General features: G+C 37.6%; 3 protein-coding genes across 8 annotated transcripts; 2 read left to right on the top strand and 1 right to left on the bottom strand.

The window, feature by feature from the left end:
- Positions 1-15: 15 nt before the first annotated feature.
- On the top strand, positions 16-8,413 carry Slob (Slowpoke binding protein). 3 transcript variants are annotated; one of them, XM_053754937.1, is made up of 11 exons: positions 17-484; positions 1,274-1,324; positions 1,742-1,871; positions 2,930-2,998; positions 3,329-3,431; positions 4,157-4,342; positions 4,694-4,875; positions 5,162-5,333; positions 6,003-6,119; positions 7,377-7,492; positions 8,314-8,413. In XM_053754937.1, the coding sequence occupies exons 1-11, from the start codon at positions 190-192 to the stop codon at positions 8,360-8,362; spliced, it is 1,470 nt and encodes a 489-aa protein (XP_053610912.1). In that variant the 5' UTR covers positions 17-189; the 3' UTR covers positions 8,363-8,413. The 3 variants fall into 3 exon arrangements, with proteins under 3 accessions (XP_053610913.1, XP_053610912.1, XP_053610914.1); XM_053754938.1 differs by lacking the exon at positions 1,274-1,324 and having other exon boundaries at positions 16-484; XM_053754939.1 differs by lacking the exon at positions 7,377-7,492.
- A 799-nt stretch (positions 8,414-9,212) lies between these two features.
- On the top strand, positions 9,213-13,509 carry LOC128675497 (mitochondrial 2-oxoglutarate/malate carrier protein-like). Of its 3 annotated transcripts, XR_008405287.2 has the most exons (7): positions 9,213-9,454; positions 9,672-9,899; positions 10,525-10,698; positions 11,276-11,378; positions 11,955-12,073; positions 12,631-13,027; positions 13,225-13,509. XR_008405287.2 is itself a non-coding variant. In XM_053754940.2 (6 exons), exons 1-6 carry the CDS (start codon positions 9,363-9,365, stop codon positions 12,827-12,829), a joined length of 915 nt encoding a protein of 304 aa, XP_053610915.1. In that variant the 5' UTR covers positions 9,213-9,362; the 3' UTR covers positions 12,830-13,509. The 3 variants fall into 3 exon arrangements, 2 of the variants coding, with proteins under 2 accessions (XP_053610915.1, XP_053610916.1); XM_053754940.2 differs by having other exon boundaries at positions 12,631-13,509; XM_053754941.2 differs by having other exon boundaries at positions 9,213-9,459; positions 12,631-13,509.
- A 197-nt stretch (positions 13,510-13,706) lies between these two features.
- LOC128675499 (probable mitochondrial 2-oxoglutarate/malate carrier protein) lies at positions 13,707-21,434 on the bottom strand. 2 transcript variants are annotated; one of them, XM_053754947.2, is made up of 6 exons: positions 21,196-21,434; positions 20,572-20,790; positions 18,535-18,729; positions 17,829-17,940; positions 16,967-17,091; positions 13,707-16,005 (listed from the first exon to the last, which is right to left on the bottom strand). In XM_053754947.2, the coding sequence occupies exons 1-6, from the start codon at positions 21,252-21,254 to the stop codon at positions 15,846-15,848; spliced, it is 870 nt and encodes a 289-aa protein (XP_053610922.1). In that variant the 5' UTR covers positions 21,255-21,434; the 3' UTR covers positions 13,707-15,845. The 2 variants fall into 2 exon arrangements, with proteins under 2 accessions (XP_053610922.1, XP_053610923.1); XM_053754948.2 differs by having other exon boundaries at positions 20,611-20,790.
- Positions 21,435-21,511: the final 77 nt, after the last annotated feature.

Here is a 21,511-nt window from a genome sequence, read left to right as displayed (position 1 = left end):
GGCGTTGTAAGGTTTCAATTAGTCTATATTGACATAGTTCTTGTCGAGCAGCGGAATATTGCATTCGTTTCAACGCAATATCGAAGAATTTAATTGTTCTTAAAACTATTACGCTTATCTGAAGATACTAATTTAAAGTTACGATGTTAAGCCATAAATTATAGTGACAGGAAATTGAGGAGCAGATTAATGAAATACATTTTGAAGAAGTTGACATTGGGCTTAAGGAAATCAGCCATGTTCAATTTATACCAGCATATGAAGGCGAATAATGAGGGCAAAGAGCCAAAGGAACCAGAGACAACAGGCCATGATAGGTTCTACCAGGAGAGACCCAGGACGAGCTATAGGAAGAAGAAACGTCGCGGAGCGTGTAGAAGAGCACAATCCGCTGCAGAATTGAATCCTGAGTCTATAGCTGCCGCCAATAGGCGGAATGCTTTCAAAATACGTTCAGTTTCGACTGACAGGGAAGAAAGTGAGGGTACGTAACCAACATTTGCATTTAAAAACCGAAACCGTCTCAAGTTTAATATTGACTCTAGTATCTAAAGACCACGAAATATACTCGTAGCTGGATACTAAGATCCACACGCTGTCTCTTTCTCTCATATCGTGTACGCATAATGTGAAACAAAGAGAGAACGTGTGGATGCAATTACGTGCTATGTGACGTGTTTTATGTTTCATAGTAGGCCCCCCCTACGCTCGTATTTTTGTGTACAATGTAACTAATTGGAAAAACCCAGTACTATTATATTAAATGAGGATTTCTAAATTGTGTAACTCGGGATAAAATGTCGAATTAGTTATATCTTCTTCTCTTGACGTTTTTCGTTATTATCGAGTGTGGGTATGGTATATGGTTTCCTCACGATGTTTCCTTCACCGTAAACATGACGATCCAGTCTTTCTTCTACTTCTTATTCAGATCTTTTGTTTAAAATCTCGAGTAAATTCGTCCTTTTTTCCTATTTGATTTCCTGCTTTTAAAATTTTTATGACGAATGACGAAGGGTCCTTCGTCAACACGATTCTTTTTAACAGTGTATTGTTTTCTATTGCTAATATAATATGTAATAACTGAAATTATTTGTTTATTGATTTATATAAGTAGTGCAATCTTGACCCATTCTTATGAATCTTAGCTTCTATTCTCTTTATTTTCTTGTTCTCTTCTGGTCTATGCTTTCTTGCAGCGTACGATGGTCTCAAATCTTATCTAGTATCATATTGATGTAACTGTCCGTATTTCTGTTCTTGCCGTCTGAAGAAACTGGGAAGCAGGAAGATGCAGACGGATCATCGTGCGCTTGTAGCTCAAGTATTTTTTTACTATTCTATTTCTATTTTCTCCCTTTATTTTGCTATTTTTTCTAGTTTCATGTGTAGTTGCTAAAGTAAATTAGTGTAATGCAAATATTCAAGTTTTAGAACACAAATTGAATCAATCAAACAATTTTTTTTTTATAATTTCGTAGTATTATAGTAGCGATTTGCCGGCGATTTGCCGTTGTCGAGACGTTTGAGCCTGTAAGAAAACGTTCTAAGAAAATTACCGGAAAATTTGAAGAATGAGAAAGTGCCGATGACAATTTCGTCAATTCCGAGAGATTTGTAAGCGGTACAAGCACACCACTAGTTCCAAGGATTGACGAGATAATTCCGTAAAGATTTTAAAAGCCACGGTTTATATGATAATTGTGGCTATGATTTATTTATTGTTCGGTTTACTTTTCAGAAGAGAATTCTGAACGCGCTCCGCTTGTGGCCCAGAAAATAGACTCTCTGGCCAAGTTGTTGTTCAACAAGTCTCTGATCGGGAGTGGTTCGGGGAAGTCCTCGCCATCTGAACCACCGGCGTCGCCAAGGTATTGACCATATACCAATCTGACTTATGTTTGATAGTATTCATAAACCATCACTGACAACCTACTTATATCACTTACGGGGATGCTTCAAAGTATACACCATCAATTTTTAATTATGCCAAAAAATAAATCAGTACCTATTATACTGATAATATGTCCATAGTTAAAACTTAAAAAATCGAAATCCAAAATTTATCAACAAAAATCTATAATAATTTGTTATAATACTTAGAGTGTGCCACCTGACTACTACGCTTCATAGTAAAGGTAGGTTCAGTGAAGCGGTTCACACAAAGTCGATTTTCATTCATAAATTCTCGAAATTCTTTTTTATTTATTTATTTTTTGCCTATGCCAGGGCCATTGCACGCGAGAGCGAGAGAATACAATGAATTATGAATTGTAATATTTGGAGTTTCAAACTACGTCCATATATAATTCATTGATATTTTGGGATAAACACAAACCTCAAGTAACTTTGGTGATAAACGATAATATTAAATTTTGATTACTCACATGTATTAATAGGGTCTTTAATATTAAGCCTTTATTTTTTTTGGCATAATTAAAAATTTATGGTGTATACAACTAGATGTAATCATCAAATATCGGCTGCACCCAGGTCTAACCGAACACAAGCAGGCTACACCTAAGTCTAGCCGGGTGAATCTAGATGTAGCCGCGGCTTTAGCTATAACATATGAGATGTTGTTATAAGATTTCATTTTTCTATTAACTATTAGGATACACATGTACCGTTGTATATAAATAACAATAAATAAAATAAATATACACTAGTAAACTGAACAGTGAGCTAGTACGCAGTTTAGAGAAGTTTCCTCACGATGTTTTCCTTGATCAGAAGCAGGCCGACCTGCCGACCTAATCTTTTATTTCTGCTTCTAATTTAAATGTTACATTCGGATTATTGGATTACTGTATTGTACACATTTCTGATTTTATTTCCTGCTTTTTTCAACCATTTTTATGAGGACATGTGGTTGACTGTACATACAATAGTGTAATTTATCTGTAACATATTTTTCGATTTTTCCCAGGGTTGAGCGTTCAATGGAAAGTTCTGCAGCTTTGGCCATTTGCACGGAATATTTGACACAATCGTCGAGGTAATTATAACAAACTGATATATAACTGTATTTTCTTCTTAAAACACAAAAGACAGGCTTTTACCTACCCAGGGTGGTCCACCTTAGAAGAAAGGAGATCTTCATGGTATCTCACGATCTGGTTTAAAGGATGAGAGACGCATTGTAATTTCAGATTATAGTGACAAAATATCCTAGGCCACAAAGTAGGTAATGCGCGTGTGACAACCCTAGTGTTGCAGGCGTCCATTGGCTGTGGTGACCACATACCATCAGGTGGACCGCATGCCTGGTCGCTAGATTACTAGTATAAAAAAATAACTAATTACGATGACCTTTTCTGCTTTTCAGGTACGACCTGATATCACAACTAGGCTCAATAGGGGCTCGACCCAATAAACACTGGTTTGCAATTCACGACAACTCTATCAAGACAGACAGACTTCTCACTTTGGTAAGTAACGTACTATTGTCAATTCTTGTCAAAACTTGTCAAATCAGATACGTTAAATGTCAAAAACTTAAAGATATATTGAGCTATCCTGTGACGTCACGATTTCGGAATAAAAAAAATCATTTGATTAATCAATATTTACATTTAATTGTGTTTCATATATTTAAATACCTGTATATATTTTATTTTATAACCATCAAATTGCCAATTCGTCGTCATCGTTGACACGTTTTGTACTTAACTTGAATTTTAGTGAATATGAAAACTCTTCTTCATAGTCGTGTTCCTCATGGCTGAGGGTTGTAGTTATTACGTGGAATAAAACACACACAACAACTTTCTTGGCATTATTCAAGCCATTGCCTTCTCCATTTCACACACAAGTTAATAAGAATCAACCAGTGTGCGGGTTTCCTCACGATGTTTTCCTTCACCGGAAGCAAGTGGTGGTCGATGAATACTACTATACATGAGTCAGATTGGTATACAAACTCATGTGACACGTGTAGGATTCGAATCTGGGACCTTTTGATCCACAGGCGGGTGTCTTAACAATTACACCACCACCGCGAATTTAAATATTTTTTCTCAAAAATTCCATCATAGCTTTTTATTTTTATTATTTCGCATTTACAAGTGTATTTTTTAAATAGTAGCCTCAAATAGATCGCATAATGCATTTATATCGCCGAAGAGCTTGCATCACAGTTGCAGATTAATTCCAGATGCCATTAACCAACAAATGCCCCGTCGAGCCGAGCGAGCGCTCCCGCGGACTCATCATGGAGCTGTTCCGCGCGCTGCACCACCCGTATATCTGCCCAGTGCTGGACCTGGAGTTGTGCAGTGGACATGCGCTGGCTGTGCTGCCTTTCAACGCTAGGGGGAGTCTGAAGGATCTTATTTATAAGGTGAGAGATTTATCTAGCTTGCAATGAGACCTACCGGAGGTAGGCTTTGGTACAAAGGTCGTCTGTATGGGTACCTCACTCTCGTCTATTTCTGCCGCCAAATAGCTGTGCTGGCATTGTTTTGCTGCTACGCTGGTGTGGACACATCCTTTGCATGGAGAACCACCGTTACCTGAAGCAGTTCTATTCTGAAATAGCTGAATAACGCAAATGTTGACCACGTATGCGTCATAATCTCGATCGAATCGGATGTGATCAAAAGACTTGTGGAATTTTACAATCGAAATAAATTATCAAGTTTCCACGTAATTGTATAGTATAGTTCATGTTCGAAACATTTCTTTTTCTCAGAGCAACTGGAACGACGAGTATTCGAGAAAGTACGGTGCGGTCGGCGCCGGCCTGCCCGCCCCGCAAGTGGCCAGGTTCGGACGGCAGATGCTGGAGGGGCTGATGTTCCTCAAGGAGAAGGGGTTCCCGCCATTCAGGCATCTGCATTCGGGGAACGTGGTCGTGCAGAACGGAGTGGCGAGGTATATAGATAGATTATGTTTGTTTGATGCTACGAAGTACGAACACAGACAAAAATAATCATATGGAAAGAATCAAGAAAAGCGTAAAAAATCATAACAAATATTATTAATAAATGTTGGAAATCGTCGACACGCAAAGAAAGTGATAAATAACAAAATAAATACTTCCGTTACATGTTTAATGAAACATATGAACATCTTAATCTGTTCCGTATACATTATTAATAGACTTTAAAAATGTTAACAGCCTAGAAGGTATAACGTGTTTTCCTTTGTAACTTTTTAGAATCTGCGGCTTAGAAAACACGCTCATTGGAGCCCTGCCGCAGAGCCCCATTGCGCTGGCGACGCTCGAACACGTGGAGACGCTGTCTTTGGGCCGGGTGCTGTACGAGATGTGCGCAGGCGCTGAATTGGACCTCTCGCTTTTGCAGGATTTAGTATCCAACTACCCGCATGTGAGTATAGTATCGCGTGGGAATAGATAAAACAAAGAGCCGCGAAATTAGAAGGCCACGATCTGGATGGCTTATTGGAGTTGAGATTCTGGTAGGAAAGTGTGCATAGCTCTTACGGGAAAGTCTCATCTAACCATCACTGTCTCATCTAAGCGCTTTCCTAGTTTCATCAGCAGCCATAGAGCGTCGGAGTTCTTAATTTTTCTTCTCCAGTTCGCATTGTCTTTGACACCATTATTTGTCAGACCATTGACACGTATCACCCTTGACGATAACCAATAACACTTTTGCCTTGGGTTTGCCCCTTCTGCCAGGACCAGGATCTTCTGCCAAAATCGTAATTTGCTGGATTGCACAAGACATGGCCGTGCCAGAATATGCATCACTCCTGACTTGAATTATCCATAAAGTTGTTCAAACAGGGGTGGGCATGAAAGGGGTGAAAGTTTGACATGACTGTGCTAGAGTATACAACACTCCTGGAGTGACTTAAAGTCTCTGACTCTGACTTAAAGTATCCATATAGGGTTTTAAACATACTTTTTTCAGATTTGTACCCCTAGAGACCAGAAAAGGGGGTGAAAATTTGTTAACAAACGCAAAGCTTACCGCATACAGAGCTGTGGGTAATAGTTAGTTAGATTTATAGTTTTCTCCGTCCTCTCGCAGGTGGCTGAGATAATCGAGCTTATCTTCGGGCCGCGCACGCCTAGCCTGCACGAGCTGTTGCTGTGCGAGCTGTTTAGGAAGATAGACCTTAGAGAGATGAAAGGACCTTGTTTACCGGTAAAATTCTTTATTATTGACTATTATTTGACGACCTCGATGGCGCAGTGGCAAAGTTCTTGCCACTAAACCGAGAGGTCCCGGGTTCGATCCCCGGTCGGGTCATGATGGAAAATGATCTTTTTCTGATTGTCCCGGATCTTGGATGTTTATCTATATATGTATTTGTTGTAAAATATAGTATCGTTGAGTTAGTATCCCATAACACAAGTCCCGAACTTACTTTGGGGCTTGCTCAATCTGTGTGATTTTTCCTAATATATTTATTTATTTATTTTATACGGAGAAAAATAAACTAGGAAAATTGTTGACATTACAACATTTTCTAAGGCATAAGGATGACAATCCTCATATTTCGTACACAATTATAGTTCTTTATTTAAAAGGTTTTATTTATAATTATTTTTACGGGTACATAGAGAAAAAGAAACTAGGAATTTTGTTGACATTACAACATGTACAATCACAGTGTACAATATATACATATGCTACGAATTTACTACATGTTACGAGTTACGAGTATGTTAAGAGATACGCAAGCTACGAGATTGTTACTAAGTATAAGCTACGGAGCTTCGTAGCTTATACTTAGTAACGTAGTAGTGGTTTACAAGCTTGTAAACTATGTTCGTAGAATAGTTAATACCGCATAATGTTGCAACTCAATATTGAAGCGGATATCTTCCACGGATTGGGCTGAAATTTTGTTTACACGTTTACTTTGAATGACAGTGACATATGGATGACCTGACATTTTTTTTTTTTAATAAAATTCTCTGACGACAATACAATCTTGTAGCAAGAATGGCATGGTTGTAAAAAGCTTACTAATACTATAAAGATTTGTTTTTATATTTTTGTTTGTAAATAAACTCAAAAACTACCATTTTGCCACTTTTGATCAATATATGATCGAAAGTGGCAAAATGGCAGCAATGTAACAGAATATAAATCTGTATATTAGGTTTTTTATTTATTTTTTGTTTTTCTTAGAGGTAATGATAATCTTTTTTTTATTACTTTGTTTTTATATGTGAGGCCCTTTAAATGGCTGAACGTTTCTTAAGTTTAGAACCTATTTTGTGTGTATGGCTATTGGTCTTCCTAATAAATAAAAATAAAATAAAGTTTTGGCACAGAGACAGACAAAACCTTCAGGAGTAACATGCAACTTTTTTATATTACGGTTTTACCCGTGCAAAGTCGGGACGGGCCGCAAGTCAAATTAATAAATACCATTTGAATATTGTTTGTCAGAACTTCAGCCAGCGCTTGTCGCGCTCGTGCCTGTCGCTGCTGGGCGAGGTGTCGCGGCGCCAACCGGGCGCGCGCCGCTCCGGCCCCGCCACGCCCGCCACGCCGCCCGCACGCAGGTCACTTGTTATATCATTTGTTATGTTATTTATTTATTAAATTTAATAAAATTAAACTTAGTAAAGTAGTTGAACAATATTCAAGTGGCAAGGTTAATGATGAAAGCATTTAAGTAGGTACTATTATTTTATGTATGTACGGGTATGACCTTGTCCATACTTCAAACTATATGTATGCAGAATCTCAAGAAGATTAGTTGAGTAGATAGAGCGTGAAGAGCTAACAAACTTTCGCATTTGTAATATTAGTTAGGCTTACTACTAATACTAGTTAAGCTTATTGTATATGTTATGATTAAATAAATACAGTCGAACGCACGTCAACCTATCCAAATTGATAGCAAATTCTCCTTTATCACCGCGGCATATATATGCAGAGTAACGTGCCATGCATATCCACTATGAACGTCTCAGTGCACTGCGCCCTGATTAGTTAGTTTATTAGTGTGTATTGACAATTTGTCACTAAAGATTTTAAACCGACCAACCTTTGCATGGATTTCATCTCTTGTACATGACTAAGGTTGTTGGTTTTAGTTTTAGGTGTGTGAGATGAAACCTGTGCTCCTTTTTTAGTTTGGGTCATCAACTTAAAATGACGGTAGGTTGTCATAAAAGTAACATACAATGCCTTTAGATGAATTGAATAAAATCTAATACCAGTGTTACCAATAACACACTCGATAAAAGAGTAGAAAGAAAATGATTACACCTCTCTTTTCTGTTCCATCTTCAGCCTTAAAGCATTGGTACCCATGGTTCGGCTTTCGTACTAATTTTTCTTCTGTGAAAATTATAGTTAATTTCCAATTATTTTCCAGGAGACATTTCCCTTTTGAGCAAGACTACACAGAGGAGTGGCAGTGGTGACTTTATTATATAAATACAAATGCAATAAACGTGTATGCTTATTTTAATTCATTTGTCTTTTATTTGCACTTTTTTTTTACTGAGTAAGGAAGCATTCTTGCGGTCCACCAGATAGGAAATGGTCACCGCAGCGTATGGGCGCTGCAACAACAGGATGGTCACGCACGCATCGTCGGTTTCAAATGAATATTTTCATGACTTTATGAAGGTCTTAGACATTACTGACTATTCCGGTTCAGCGACACAAAATGAGTATTGGCCTCCAACACAAGAGCACTCCAGCTTCTCCGGTCTCATGCCAGCGGACAAATTTGGAAATATTTTTCGACAAACTTTGTCCAAATATTATACGGCACTTGATTTAATCAACATTTTACGCAGGTTTTACGTCTTATCGACTTCAAGGATGTTGATGTACATAGTATTATGATGCGTGCATTTTTTTACATACTAGGCGATTGGTGTTGTATCCATGGATTTAGTATGAGATGGATTAGTAAGTACTGTAAGTATGGATTTAGTAAGTACTTCGTTGTACCTAGTACTTATTAATTCCATGGTCCTACCCGTAGATAAAATAAATATGTATGGATATATAGGTCATAGATTTAAAAGGGCTCCGCGCGCGACAGGCATTAAAACTGTTCCTGGTTTTATATGAACTAGGTTTATATGAACTGTTAGCTTTCTGTGCCGTTTCTTCTTATGTAGTATATATATAATATATATCAGCGTTTCTCTTATGAGAGCGAAACGGAAGATATGACATTGTCTAGATTTCTGCCTTTCGTTTTTTCGATTTCAACCACGAAGGAAGGTTTTCACTTATCTCTGTCAGATACCTTGTCGTCTTGGCAATAACAATTCTCTTTGCATATCAATGACAACTCCAAACCACACATACAACAAAATATTTTCATTTCAAGCACAATGTATTTAGCTAGAGCGGATCTCCTTCGGAAAACGAAGGTGCAACACTAAATCTTTTTATGGCTGAAGCATGGGCGAGGAGAATCTTCCGGAGAAACCAGTGGAGAAACCAGTCAAACACATTCCTGGATATATTAGCTTCTTTATTGGTGGAGGAGCAGGGTAAGGTAAATTTGTGCCAGTTTTTTTATAAAGATTTTAAACCGACCAACCTTTGCATGGATTTTATCCCCATTTGAAACTTTGAAGTCTCAAATGGGTAATCTTTACTTCCGTAAGGATCGAATATCTCTAAGCAATTTTTTGCCTTATCCTCAATGACAGATTAATGTTATTCAATACAAATCAAGTTTTCTTAAATAAGAACCTATTCATTTAGAATACTAGCAAGATGCGTGGTGCACCCAGCAGATTTGGTGAAGACTCGTATGCAATTGGAGCCTAAAATCGCAGGGGATGGAGGGTTGAAGAGCTTGATCATACGAATAGTAGCCAAGGATGGGGTGTTTGGTCTTTACGCCGGTATTTCGGCGGCTCTCTTCCGACAGGCGACCTACACTACAGCTAGATTCGGCATCTTCAATTTGATGTTTGATTATTATAGGGAGTAAGTTTCTTTTCATTTTGTTTGTTTACAACTTAATTTTATAGACTGGTATACGTTTTATAAAGAATATTTTTGCCCGGCGTAAAGATGTTATAGCGTGCTTGTGCTAGCATAATATCCAGATAATATACTCGTATCTAGTTCAGTTCAAATAGTATCTATAACCTTTTTGGGCGTGTTTACCACTCGCATCTCATATTTAAGGTATTAAAATTATCTGTTTAACCTGCTTATTCTTATTTTTTCATTTATACTTAATATTAAGAGTAGCTTTTAGAATTAGAAACCTTTTTCACTAGGTATATCAATATGTATATTACATAGATGTGATAACACAAATTGGCTACTTTCCAACTAGTTCAATGATCTTTTTCTAATGTCAAACTGTGATGTGTGTACATTATGGCGTCACGATTTTGGAGTCAAAAACTATCTAGCGACAAACTATCGAAAGTCGAGAAAAAAAAAGGTTTTTATTATACTCCAATTGAAACAAAAAAAATTTAATAATCACGCAATTATACTAATCAATAAAAGTGGCATTTAATTCTTATCTAAATACCTATATGCATTTTATTCTTGCCCAGTCAAGTAGCCAATTAAACACCTTATATTTTTTATGCAGTAAATATGGCATGCCAGGCTTTGGCACGAAGTTGGCCCTAGGTCTGATCTCCGGAGGTCTTAGCGCCTTCGTGGGCAATCCTGGGGAGGTGGTGCTCGTCAGGATGACGGCTGACGGCCAGTTACCACCAGACCAGAGGAGGAACTACACGAATGTCATCGACGCTATCAGCAGGTAACCTGTGGACGAACGGTCCCGAGTTCGAAGCAGGGTTGTCGCGGATGCAAAAATTTCCACATCAGCGGATGCGAATGCGGACAACAAGATTTTTTGTTTATTTTTATGTACATCGCTTTACATTACTGTTTAACAGTACATGTATATATTAACCAGCTTTAACCCGCGTTTCGCCCGCGTAAACTCCCCACGGGAACAGGTATTTTTCCGAAATGAATAGTAAAAGCCCTTCTCCATACTTTAATCTACATGTATGCAAAATTTCAAGTAGATTGGTTGAGTAAATAGAGCGTGAAGAGGTAACAAACATTTATAATATTAGTTAGGATAGTTTTAGTATAAATATTAAGAAGTTAAACAGGTCCATATGTTCACCCTTCAACATTCATTATACCTTCCACCTTTTATATGTGTGGAGGGAAATCACATATAATACAGATTAGCTAAGATTAAGGGAATCTGATTAAATAATGCAGTTAGTACAACTTATATGGGCTCTAATCAGTACTTGTTTTTTAAATGCATTGCTTTTCTATTTTCACAAAATATTTAATTGAAAATTCATTTCCTACAGGATGATAAGAGAAGAAGGCGTGTCGGCTCTGTGGCGTGGTACGATGTCCACCGTGGTCAGGGCTATGATCGTGAATGCATCACAACTTAGCACTTATGTACAGGTGAATAGGAACTATTGTGATTTATTCGAAAATAAACAGCGGGTTGTGTCATTTTGTCACACGGAGCTCATCTAGCTCATCCAGGTCAGTCATGAGAGAGTCTGTGTTGAAAGTTTCTGAGCGTCTAAAACATCTCACATGTTTGTTACTCGACTACGCAAAATCTACTGAACAGATTTCCATGTTTGATATATACGCAATATAATCTAGAGTAGCATGAGGGTCTTTTTATACCGAAATTTTCTCGGGAACCCGCTTGTCTTACCTGCAGATCTGGAAACGAAGAAAAACAAAACGCGACAACTACTCCTCCTGCACCGATAGGTGTCAATCAGAGAAGATAGTGTCAATCAGAGAAAAGACACTTAACTAAGATGCTGAATCTTCGAAATCTATATTCCACCAATAGGTCGGCATCGACTTCCGCGACCCATTGCTTCTTATTCTTCTTGCATAAGCCTTTTGGTTGGTCTCTCTCTGTGTGAAAAACATGTTTCCAGCCCAGCTCCTTCAATTTTAGATTGAGCTTCCTATATTTATTTAATACCTAAAGCCCTGTTTTCAATGCTACATCAGGCCAGGGAAATGCTGCAACCGAAAATAGGCGAGGGCTTGCTGCTTCACGTGCTGGCGTCCATGGTGGCTGGCCTCGTCTCCAGCGTCGCCTCGCTGCCCATCGACATCGTCAAAACGAGGTATTTCACTAAAGGGCCCACATGGAGACCTAACTAAGGAAAATAGGTCTAAAAAGAAGATCTTCCATGCTAGACTATAAGTGGAGAAACTGGAGAACATTCATCAAATGTGAACTATTCCTCTTCCTGCGCTAATTGGAGAAGCCAGTTACGCTTTCGTAAATAGCAATAGGTTCATTGTCCAGCGAGAGGTCTAAGCATCGATCCTGTAAAGCCACCTCGCCCACATGAACTTCTTTCCAGATTTTAACCTAGGACAGTGTTTTGAAATGTCAGGCCACCATTTTTTAACATTTTCCTGGTTACATCATCAGCGTCTGACTCCAGCGTTCGCTTTCCTACTTTTTCTTCTTCACTTCACACGATCTTCGACATCCGTAGTAGTTCTTACTATTCGAGTATGGTCTACCATTGGCACGCCTTTCTTGACGACATCTAGCCTGTCACGGTGGACCGATTTTGATGACATTTGAAATAGATATCGCGCGGGTGGAGCTGTGAACAACATATAGTACTTATTTGATAAATAAATAAAACAGTGTATCTTATCTCCACAGAGTGCAAAACGCAAGAGAAGGGACAAGTGAATGGTCAATTTTCTTGAATATCATCAAGTATGAGGGTCCCCTGGCGCTGTGGCACGGCTTCATACCGACTTTCGCCAAAATCGCCCCCCACACTGTCCTCACCTTCGTGTTCTTTGAGAAGCTGGTCACCCTTTACCACATGATGGACTCCAGAACAGCAAAACGATAAATTCTCATTAGTGAAGACAACTCTTAAGTTATTTTATCTGTAACTCGCTGTCTTGAAGGTGAACGCGATATGACTCATGCGACGCAAAGCGATATTATCGAAAAGTCGTTGTTTTTTAAACAGACGCGACGAAAATATTGGTCTCAGTGCGTCGCATAGTATTGCAACATTTATCAGCAAGCTCGCTTAAGACAAAAGGTAATCTACTATATTTAGTAATAGTCTAATCCATGTGTGTCCTTCATTTTGGCGTTGTGTCCTAGAATGCTGTTTTATCCTACTATGGCCGAATTGATTATGCTGTTTTAATCTATAGTTTTGCCGAGCAAACGGACGCTAAGAAATCTCTATACCTATTTAGCACTAAAATGCTAAAAGGAGCATGTTGTTTGCAGTCGTTGGCCAAGTGACGGGCACAGGCGATCCCACTTTGTCGTATCGGCTAAACTAAGCAAGTGGAGGCTGGATAGCGATGTACAGTGTGACAACACAGGCTGTTCCATAAGAATATAAGTCGTGGACTACAGCGAAATCTTTAATATTCCCAGTTCCACTTAAATATTGCCACAAATAAATGTCGTCACGACATTGAACGCCTTTAAATTTTTATTATTGAACCGTATTTTTAAAACTGTGAAACTATATGTTTTTACAATACAGACTGTACTAACACAGTCTAGGTCAAAAATAATATAAAATGTTAAGTATAGTGTAATATTTATAGTTATAGATATATAAATAAAATAGTTACATTAGCGAGTACTTCTTTTTCGTGGCTTCTTACTTAATTTGGTAAAGTGGCAATAGAAGAAATTGTGGTAGTGTTTTATCTATTAATTTTTGGTTCCTACAATCCACTATTAAACTGTAAAAATTTTAAAAATCTACTCCAATAATTGGCTTTGTTACATCAGCTACAATGAAACGCCACCTGTATGTACGGCGTAAACCAAAATCTAGCGGTAAGTACATATTTCCGACCCGTTTGCGGCAGATAGAGTCTGTCCTAGCTCGACTATCATGCAACGCCGCTTTGGAAAAGACACTGCAGGTCGACCAGGAATTGTGTCTTCGACGAACGGTCAGTTACAAATAGGCGACCATTGGAAGACGGGCAATCGTCAGTCGCCATTAGCGACTGCCCGCGCCGTTTCCCGCCTTGTGATCACATGGCTTAACACAAGCTTTATCACCGAATTTAGCGTGGTACCAGCACAGTGGGAATCTGCTGTAGTTTGACTGTGATCGCTGCGTTGACCGCGACCTGCTTCTACTCAGCCTTCTGGATTGTCGCTGAGCTCGGCGACCGCCTGCGTTTACTCCTTCCAATCGTCGACGGAGTTCTGCGACTTCCCTTCTGACTTCTATCTCACTCGATGGACTGCGGGAGGATAGGGACATACATGGAAGCGTAGAGGTCAGATCATTTATGCGGTCAGCTAAATCTGCCAAATCATTCAAATTTGTGGAAGTTGGTTGTCCAGCGAGCACAGTCTGAATTCCATGTGGCAAGCGACTCATCCAAATTGTCCGCAAAAAATCATCTGGCACGTCCAATCCAGCGAGGCTATTCAAATGGCTCAAGAACTGTGACTGCTTTCTGTCGCCTAGTTGTTCATGCGTCAACAACTGTTTCAACTTATTCTCGTTCGATGCTGTCAGCCTTTTTACAAGTTCAGATTTTAACTTTTCGTATTTCTCCGTTTTAGGAGGGTTAATTATAATATCCTTGACTTCCCTTGAATGTTTGTTGTCCAACTGACTAATTACGTAATTGAATTTCGTTGCATCGTTTGTTATTTCCCAAAATTGCGAATTGGCCTTCCACCTGCGCAAACCATATTTCCGGCTCTGCAGGCCAAAATGGTGGTACACGTACAGATACCTTATATACCTCTGATGTGTTGAGGTATATAAGGTACTGGCGACTCCACGGAATTTCCTCCGGTATGCCGTTGTATGTCGTCTTCGACATGTTTAAATTCTTTATCCATCGTGCTAGGTTACCGGGTCACCAGTGTGGAGGATTCCGAAGTGGAAAATAAATAACATCATATATTATTTTAAATTTTTCATACTTTGACAATCACAACTCGGTTGCCCAGACTCCATAAGGGCGGCCAACGTCTGCATTGACCGACCGTGTATGTAAGGCTACCTACAGACTGAATCGTTAGCCAAAACGGTGGTTGCATAGATACATGCCTTCAATCTCATGCCAAGACGTGGTTGGTCTAGCGCTTAGACGCATGTGAACCGAAAGATACCAGGTTCGTATCCTACTCGTAACTGACTCATATAATGACAGATTTCATCGACTGCCCTGTGTTCAATGGTCTGAAGAAGACCATGTGAGATGGAAGAAAAGTATAGGAAAGCGGACTCTGGGCTTGACACCTTATGGCTGTGAAAAAAACATGATGAGAAAGAGAGAAATAAAACCATGGATTGAATGGAATAAATAAATTGATAAATTGATTCAATTGAATTCATAAATAAATAAATTGATTATAAATTCTAAAATGTAACATAACAAATTGAACATAATGCTATTTTTACATTTTTACGTCACTAATTATTATACTTTGTTTTATTTTTATTTATTTATTTTAAGAACGCCTCGCTTTCTCATTTTTCAAAATGTTTATTCATTGAAATAAGATTTCCTTTTATTTCGCGTGATGTCATTTCGTGAGTTCTTTTGTATATTTTGAAACACCGAAAGTCGCCAACTGTGTTGTAATTTATTAATTATATTTTATAATTTACTTTCATAAATATAACTCTGATTAAATAATTAGCGACTTTCTTGAAACGTCGTCACGCTATGGAACGTCTATTTTCATTTTTTTATGAATATTGAATTGGGAAAGCGAAACATTTCATAAAATAAGGCATGTTTCAGTTTTTTTTTTGAAGTTTTATAAATACTTACATCGCAAGTAAAAACAAAAGTCGAAAATCTTTGTCTATTACTGGACAAAATTTATAGCCAAATGACTTATTTTCTGTAATTCTAAATTATTTCCATGACATAAAACTTGATGATTGCATGAGATGTCATTCTGACGAAGTAGGGGGGGAAGCCCCTCAATAGACCAATCATGCCCCTTGTCCTTAATAAATGCCTCATTATCATATGTGGTCTATCCTCTTTTCTCTTTGATAATTGATAACTGAAAAGGCAATAGAGTTGAGTTAAAAATCCTAATCGCTATTTAGAGGGCGTGCCGGTCACATCTTCTATAGGAGAAATTTTTACAAGAATATACGCTTATATATATCTATCTTATGTTAAAACTAGTAGGTGTTATACGATAATAACGAAATAATATAAAAAAAGTTTCCCATTATTAAAATTGTTTTGTTAATAATAAAACTCCGCTATGTTTAATAAAATGGCGAATTTATTTAACAGTACGTACAATTTTGAAATTATATACTCGTATTATGCTTGCTGTTGCCCGCGGCAACCTGTTTGGCCTTGGGTCAATATATATATATTTCAAATTTCATCAATATCGTCTGAGCACAATATAACAACATAAATATACAAAGACAGACATTCGTATTTATATTAAGTATGATGAGAGATAAATAGAAGTAGTTGGAGCAGACTTTTACCCAGTCATAAGGGAACATAGCTAAATCAAAATCAAATCATTTATTCAGAAATTAGGCCTTCACAGGCACCATATCACGTGATATTCTAAATTAAATGATGTTTACCAAAGCTACAAACTACTAGCATTTCGGAACGACCATATTGCCGAAAGAAACTCATTCAAACAGTGTTAGTCCCTATTATGCCAGAAGGGCTTACAATTTTTTAAATATAAATTTATGTATAATTTTTTATCAGTAAATAACAATGTAAGTACACAATAAAGTACATGGTCAAAAGGTATACTGAAACACATTATGATTGTGATCGAGTGCTGATGAAAGGAAATATTAGCATACCTTTTGACCATGCACTTTATTGTGTACTTACATTGTTATATTACTGATAAAATATTATACATAAATATAAAAATTATATATAATGTGTGTGTGTGTATAATTAACCAAACAAAAAAAAACTTTTAATAAAAGATAAGCTAAGAATAATAATTTGAAAGAGAGAATGAGTCTTACAAAGATTTGACGATATCCACCGGATGTGTCATCAGCGCGCTGATCAAATGTGCTAATGTCACAGTGTACAGCCCCAGCGTATGTTCGTCACTTGCAAATTTCTTTTCTTCCAGAAATGCTCGAAGCTAAAATAAAGTTTGATTCGAATAAATACATAAAAACTGTTTATTTTTGTATCTAAGGTACTACTTTATGTTTGAATGTCTTGAATAGCGATTATTATATTATAGGTATGTATTTTTCTAATTATAATATAAAAGTGACTATAAAACGACTATAAAAGACTATATATAGTTCTATTCTTAGAGGTTGGCATCCAATGAAATTTTCAATGCGATACTACTATTATTCAACAATTATGATTATAAAATAATAATAATAATATTAAAAAGGCCGTGCTTTCATAGTAATTCTAAGACCAGCTTAAGCATAAAATATGAAAACAACAGAGTAGTAATACCATTATGATTATTAAATAATAATATATATATATAATAGAATAGAAGTGGTTGTCAACAAAGAGGGGAGGCTTTTGCCCAGCAGTGGGACCCGAGTATTAAAAAAAAGTTAAACAAAAGTTATATGTTAGCTGTATTATTACGTAAGGTTGTTGATTTGTATTTGGATATATTTGTCGTGTGGTTCCCGCCCTTGAATAGGACCCTTCGTATCTATCCGTGGATGTACACGTTGATAGCTGATATAGGCAACAACAGCATTCCAATGAGTGTTGACGTCAAGCAGAGGGCAGCAACGCATTTTCATTTAAACGTAACGTTAAGATAAAATAAGTTTTAGCTGAATCAGTTGAAGATACAATACATGGTTAGTTATTTAAATGCTTGTAAAAATACTGGCTTACCTTAAAACATTCGTAGAGACTTATGTGAATTACACTGACCATTGCAGACCTCAGGAGCGTCAAAGTGCAACCTCGCCAGAGGCCCCCCACGAAGCCTTCCTCGCGAACAATTCTAAAAAAATTTGTGTTCGTAGTGCGATCTCATTACGTCTCAGTATCGAGCCGATTCGCAGTGAGATGTAACCACAGACCATTGCTAAAGGCTAAATGATCTGTGGATGCAACTAACCAAGGGCGAAGTGTGGATTTGTATTAACTTATCACCATCGAGGCTATTCACAGTGTTCGTCGCGTCGTAGAAAGTTTCACCTGTCCCGTTGTCTGTAATCAAATCTTGCAAGTTAGATTTCTCCTACTTCCAGTTAATATGCAAAGTTGAAATTTCCCACGTCGCTTCAGTTTCCATGACAATGCATTATTATAATAAGCACGACCTGATGGTGCAGCCCGGATCGAATTCCAAACGATACTCCTCAACCGTTTTCAGCTCGCACATATATTGTTCGTAAGGCGTAAGATCACTCTGAAAGCTTATGGCATAAATGATATTTTTGTAAAAAAAACTTGTTTATCCAAATATCAATCCAGTTTGTGTTAGAACTATATTAAGATGCGATGTTATTACTTCACGCAATCAATATAATTCCAAAAAAGAACAAGGTTTGATATATATATATATTCTCAGAATCTTTGAATAAATACTTACTTACGTAAAGAGTCAAAAGTCTTCCTCGGCGCGCCCTCGCACGTGTGCTGGCCAGCCGAAGTGAGGAAGTGGCAGCCTTCCGCCATTCTGCGCACGAGCACCATTTCGCTCGGATTGCCCACGACGCCCCCAGCCATGCTGGATATGATGCCTAATACGATCAGTGTCGACTCTGGCGGTTCCACTTTATGCATTCTAAACAAACATGCAGGCTGTCAAGGAAATGAAGAAAATTGATTTTTGACGAACTACATTATTCCAAATATATAATTGTAAAGATTGGTTGATAAACTCTCAGTGTTGCCAACCAACAGGAGGCAGCGACCTCATTTACATTCTTTCCGTGTCACGTTTATCCCATGTGTGCATTTGTAGCCCATATTTTATTTCTATTATGTATACATTTTTATGCTGGGTCTCTGTTTAAAACAGACCGGTATACTGAAATACACGGGCCTAAGTCAAGTGTATAAGAGAAAGATCGTATTATTATTATTATTTCACATATAAACTACATTTTCCATAAAAGAAACACTGCTTAAATCACAGAGCGTCAGTTTACAAATATTTTTATACGCGCACATTGGCAACACCATCACATTGTGTCACACATCAACACTGTTGTGTTTGCTTAATTAATAAATAAATAAACATTCTTAACACTTTCTTTTCTTTCTTAGCGAAAAATATAAAAAAAGAAATATTTCGTTAGATTATGCTACACTAGATAAAGGATTTTATTAGAAGGTATTCTAGTTTTCCATTACATAATGTATATATGTATACATACTATATGTATGTACATATGTATATATGTATACATATGTATATATGTATACATACTATATGTATACATATGTATATATGTATACATATGTATATATGTATACATATTATATGTATACATATGTATATATGTATAAACAATTAGACATAAACAATTAGACTAATAAATCCGTGTGATGACGGCGCTAATACGTGGCTACTGGGATCAAGAAGAAGAATCAAGAGTTACGAAATTCGATAATCAACGTTTAGTTACAGTCTTATTCGTGAAATTAAATTTAATAGTGATAGGTTTTCTATGAGAAGAATCTTCAGTTTATACCTGTTTACTCACTTTTACAATCTACGCGGAAGAAGAAGCTGACACACAACTTATTAAGTACAGTTCACTGCATTTCAAGTTTCCCCATAATAGACCTCTACGACTCGGTAATTGTGTCGATTTTGCAATAGAGTTGAATTGATTGCAGTAATTGTTTGTCACCCGGTCGTCGGTTTTATCAGAGTGCCCTTCTCTATTATTCCGTGTCTATTATTTTAAAGCACCCTAAACTAGGCTATGGATATCGACGCTGATTCCACTGTTGGATAGAACATGTCTTGAGAAAAGTATAAATGTGGTACACATCAATAATATGGCGGATATTAGTATAAAAGAAATAAGCAATTTATAAGCATAGATAAAAGTCTGGCGAAGGATAGAAGTTGAAAACATTAAGGTCTGCTTTTGCTCAGCAGTAGGATCTGTTAGAAGCGGTGGTGGTGTAATGGTTAAGACGCCTGCCGTTGGATCAAAAGGTCCCATGTTCGAATCCTACTCGTGCCATATGAGTTTGTATTCAAATCTGACTCATATATATCGTAGTTTTCATCGACCACCACTTGCTTCCGGTGAAGGAAAACATCGTGAGGAAACCTGCACATTGGTTGATTATTATTAACAAGTGTGTGAAATGGAGAAGGCAATGGCAAACCACTCCATCAATAATGCCAAGAAAGTTGTTGTGTGTGTTTCATTCCACGTAATTACCACGACCCTCAGCCATGAGGAATACGACTATGAAGAAGAGGATCTGATAGCTATATAAAAAAATCTATCTCTCTCTCTCTCTCATTGAACTCTCTCATCTGTTTACCCGATTACTTTCCCAGCCATATAAGGGTCCGCTTAATACGTCTCCACATCGTAAGGTCTTCAGCATCGTTAGTTCTCAGACCATAAACCAACATAATTAAACGTATAATCCTCACTTAACATATCTGTCATGCAGGATATCGTATACCATCGACCTGGTGGCAGTGTTGGTGACCTGCCGCCACAGACCAGCGCTCAGGCCGCAGTAGAAAGACCTCCAACCTTCGTCACGGTAGATTCTCCAGGCTCTCCTGAAAGAGCCGTGAGGATTCGGCGAAATTTGACGACGGATTTTCAGCACATCCAAAGGATGGGTCACTAGTGTTGCAATCATTCTGAAAAGTACCTTTTAATACAATATTATATACCTACAGTAGTCTATATAACCTTACGTTGTTTGGTGGCCACCAAACTGCTAAATTTTAATCTTAACTTCACCAATAAGGCCTTATTGGTGAAGTTAAGATTCAACAATACATACATAAGTCAGATTGGTATACAAACTCATAGTTGCATCAGTAGGATTCGAACATGGGACCTTTCGGTCACAGGTGGACGGTCCTAACAACTTCAGCATCACCGGTTCAATAGTGATTGTTGCTAGCCAATCGCCTACGGATTCTTATTGTAATTTAGGTAAAGGTTTATTGAGTGGATCCCCAGTTTAAACCTTCACATCCGCGAATGAAACCGAGGACCGCGCTCAGAGGAAGAGAGACTGAGTTAGTAGATAACTTTACCCAGAAATTATTCCTCTAGTGGTGTTTATAGAAATTGTTATAGTGGTCTCTGACGGCATATTTAGTATTCATTTCCCCGCCTCAAGCCACAATACAGTATGTGTGACATATTTAATAAGTTTGTTATATGTAACCAGATCTAATTATTGATTTCTCAATAATTTATACTCTTATGGTTATAATAAAATTTAGAAATCTAAAATCCAATACGATATTTTTTGTTGTGACATGTTGCTTTTGATGCGGCTTTCTGATCTGACAGACATACTGTCTTCTAGTCACATCAGTCGTGTATGCTCTACAAACCATAGCTACA

The sequence above is a fragment of the Plodia interpunctella genome, chromosome 14 (genome assembly GCF_027563975.2).
Source record: "Plodia interpunctella isolate USDA-ARS_2022_Savannah chromosome 14, ilPloInte3.2, whole genome shotgun sequence".
Classification (NCBI taxonomy): Eukaryota; Metazoa; Arthropoda; class Insecta; order Lepidoptera; family Pyralidae; genus Plodia; species Plodia interpunctella.
This window is presented reverse-complemented; position numbering and strand designations above follow the sequence as displayed.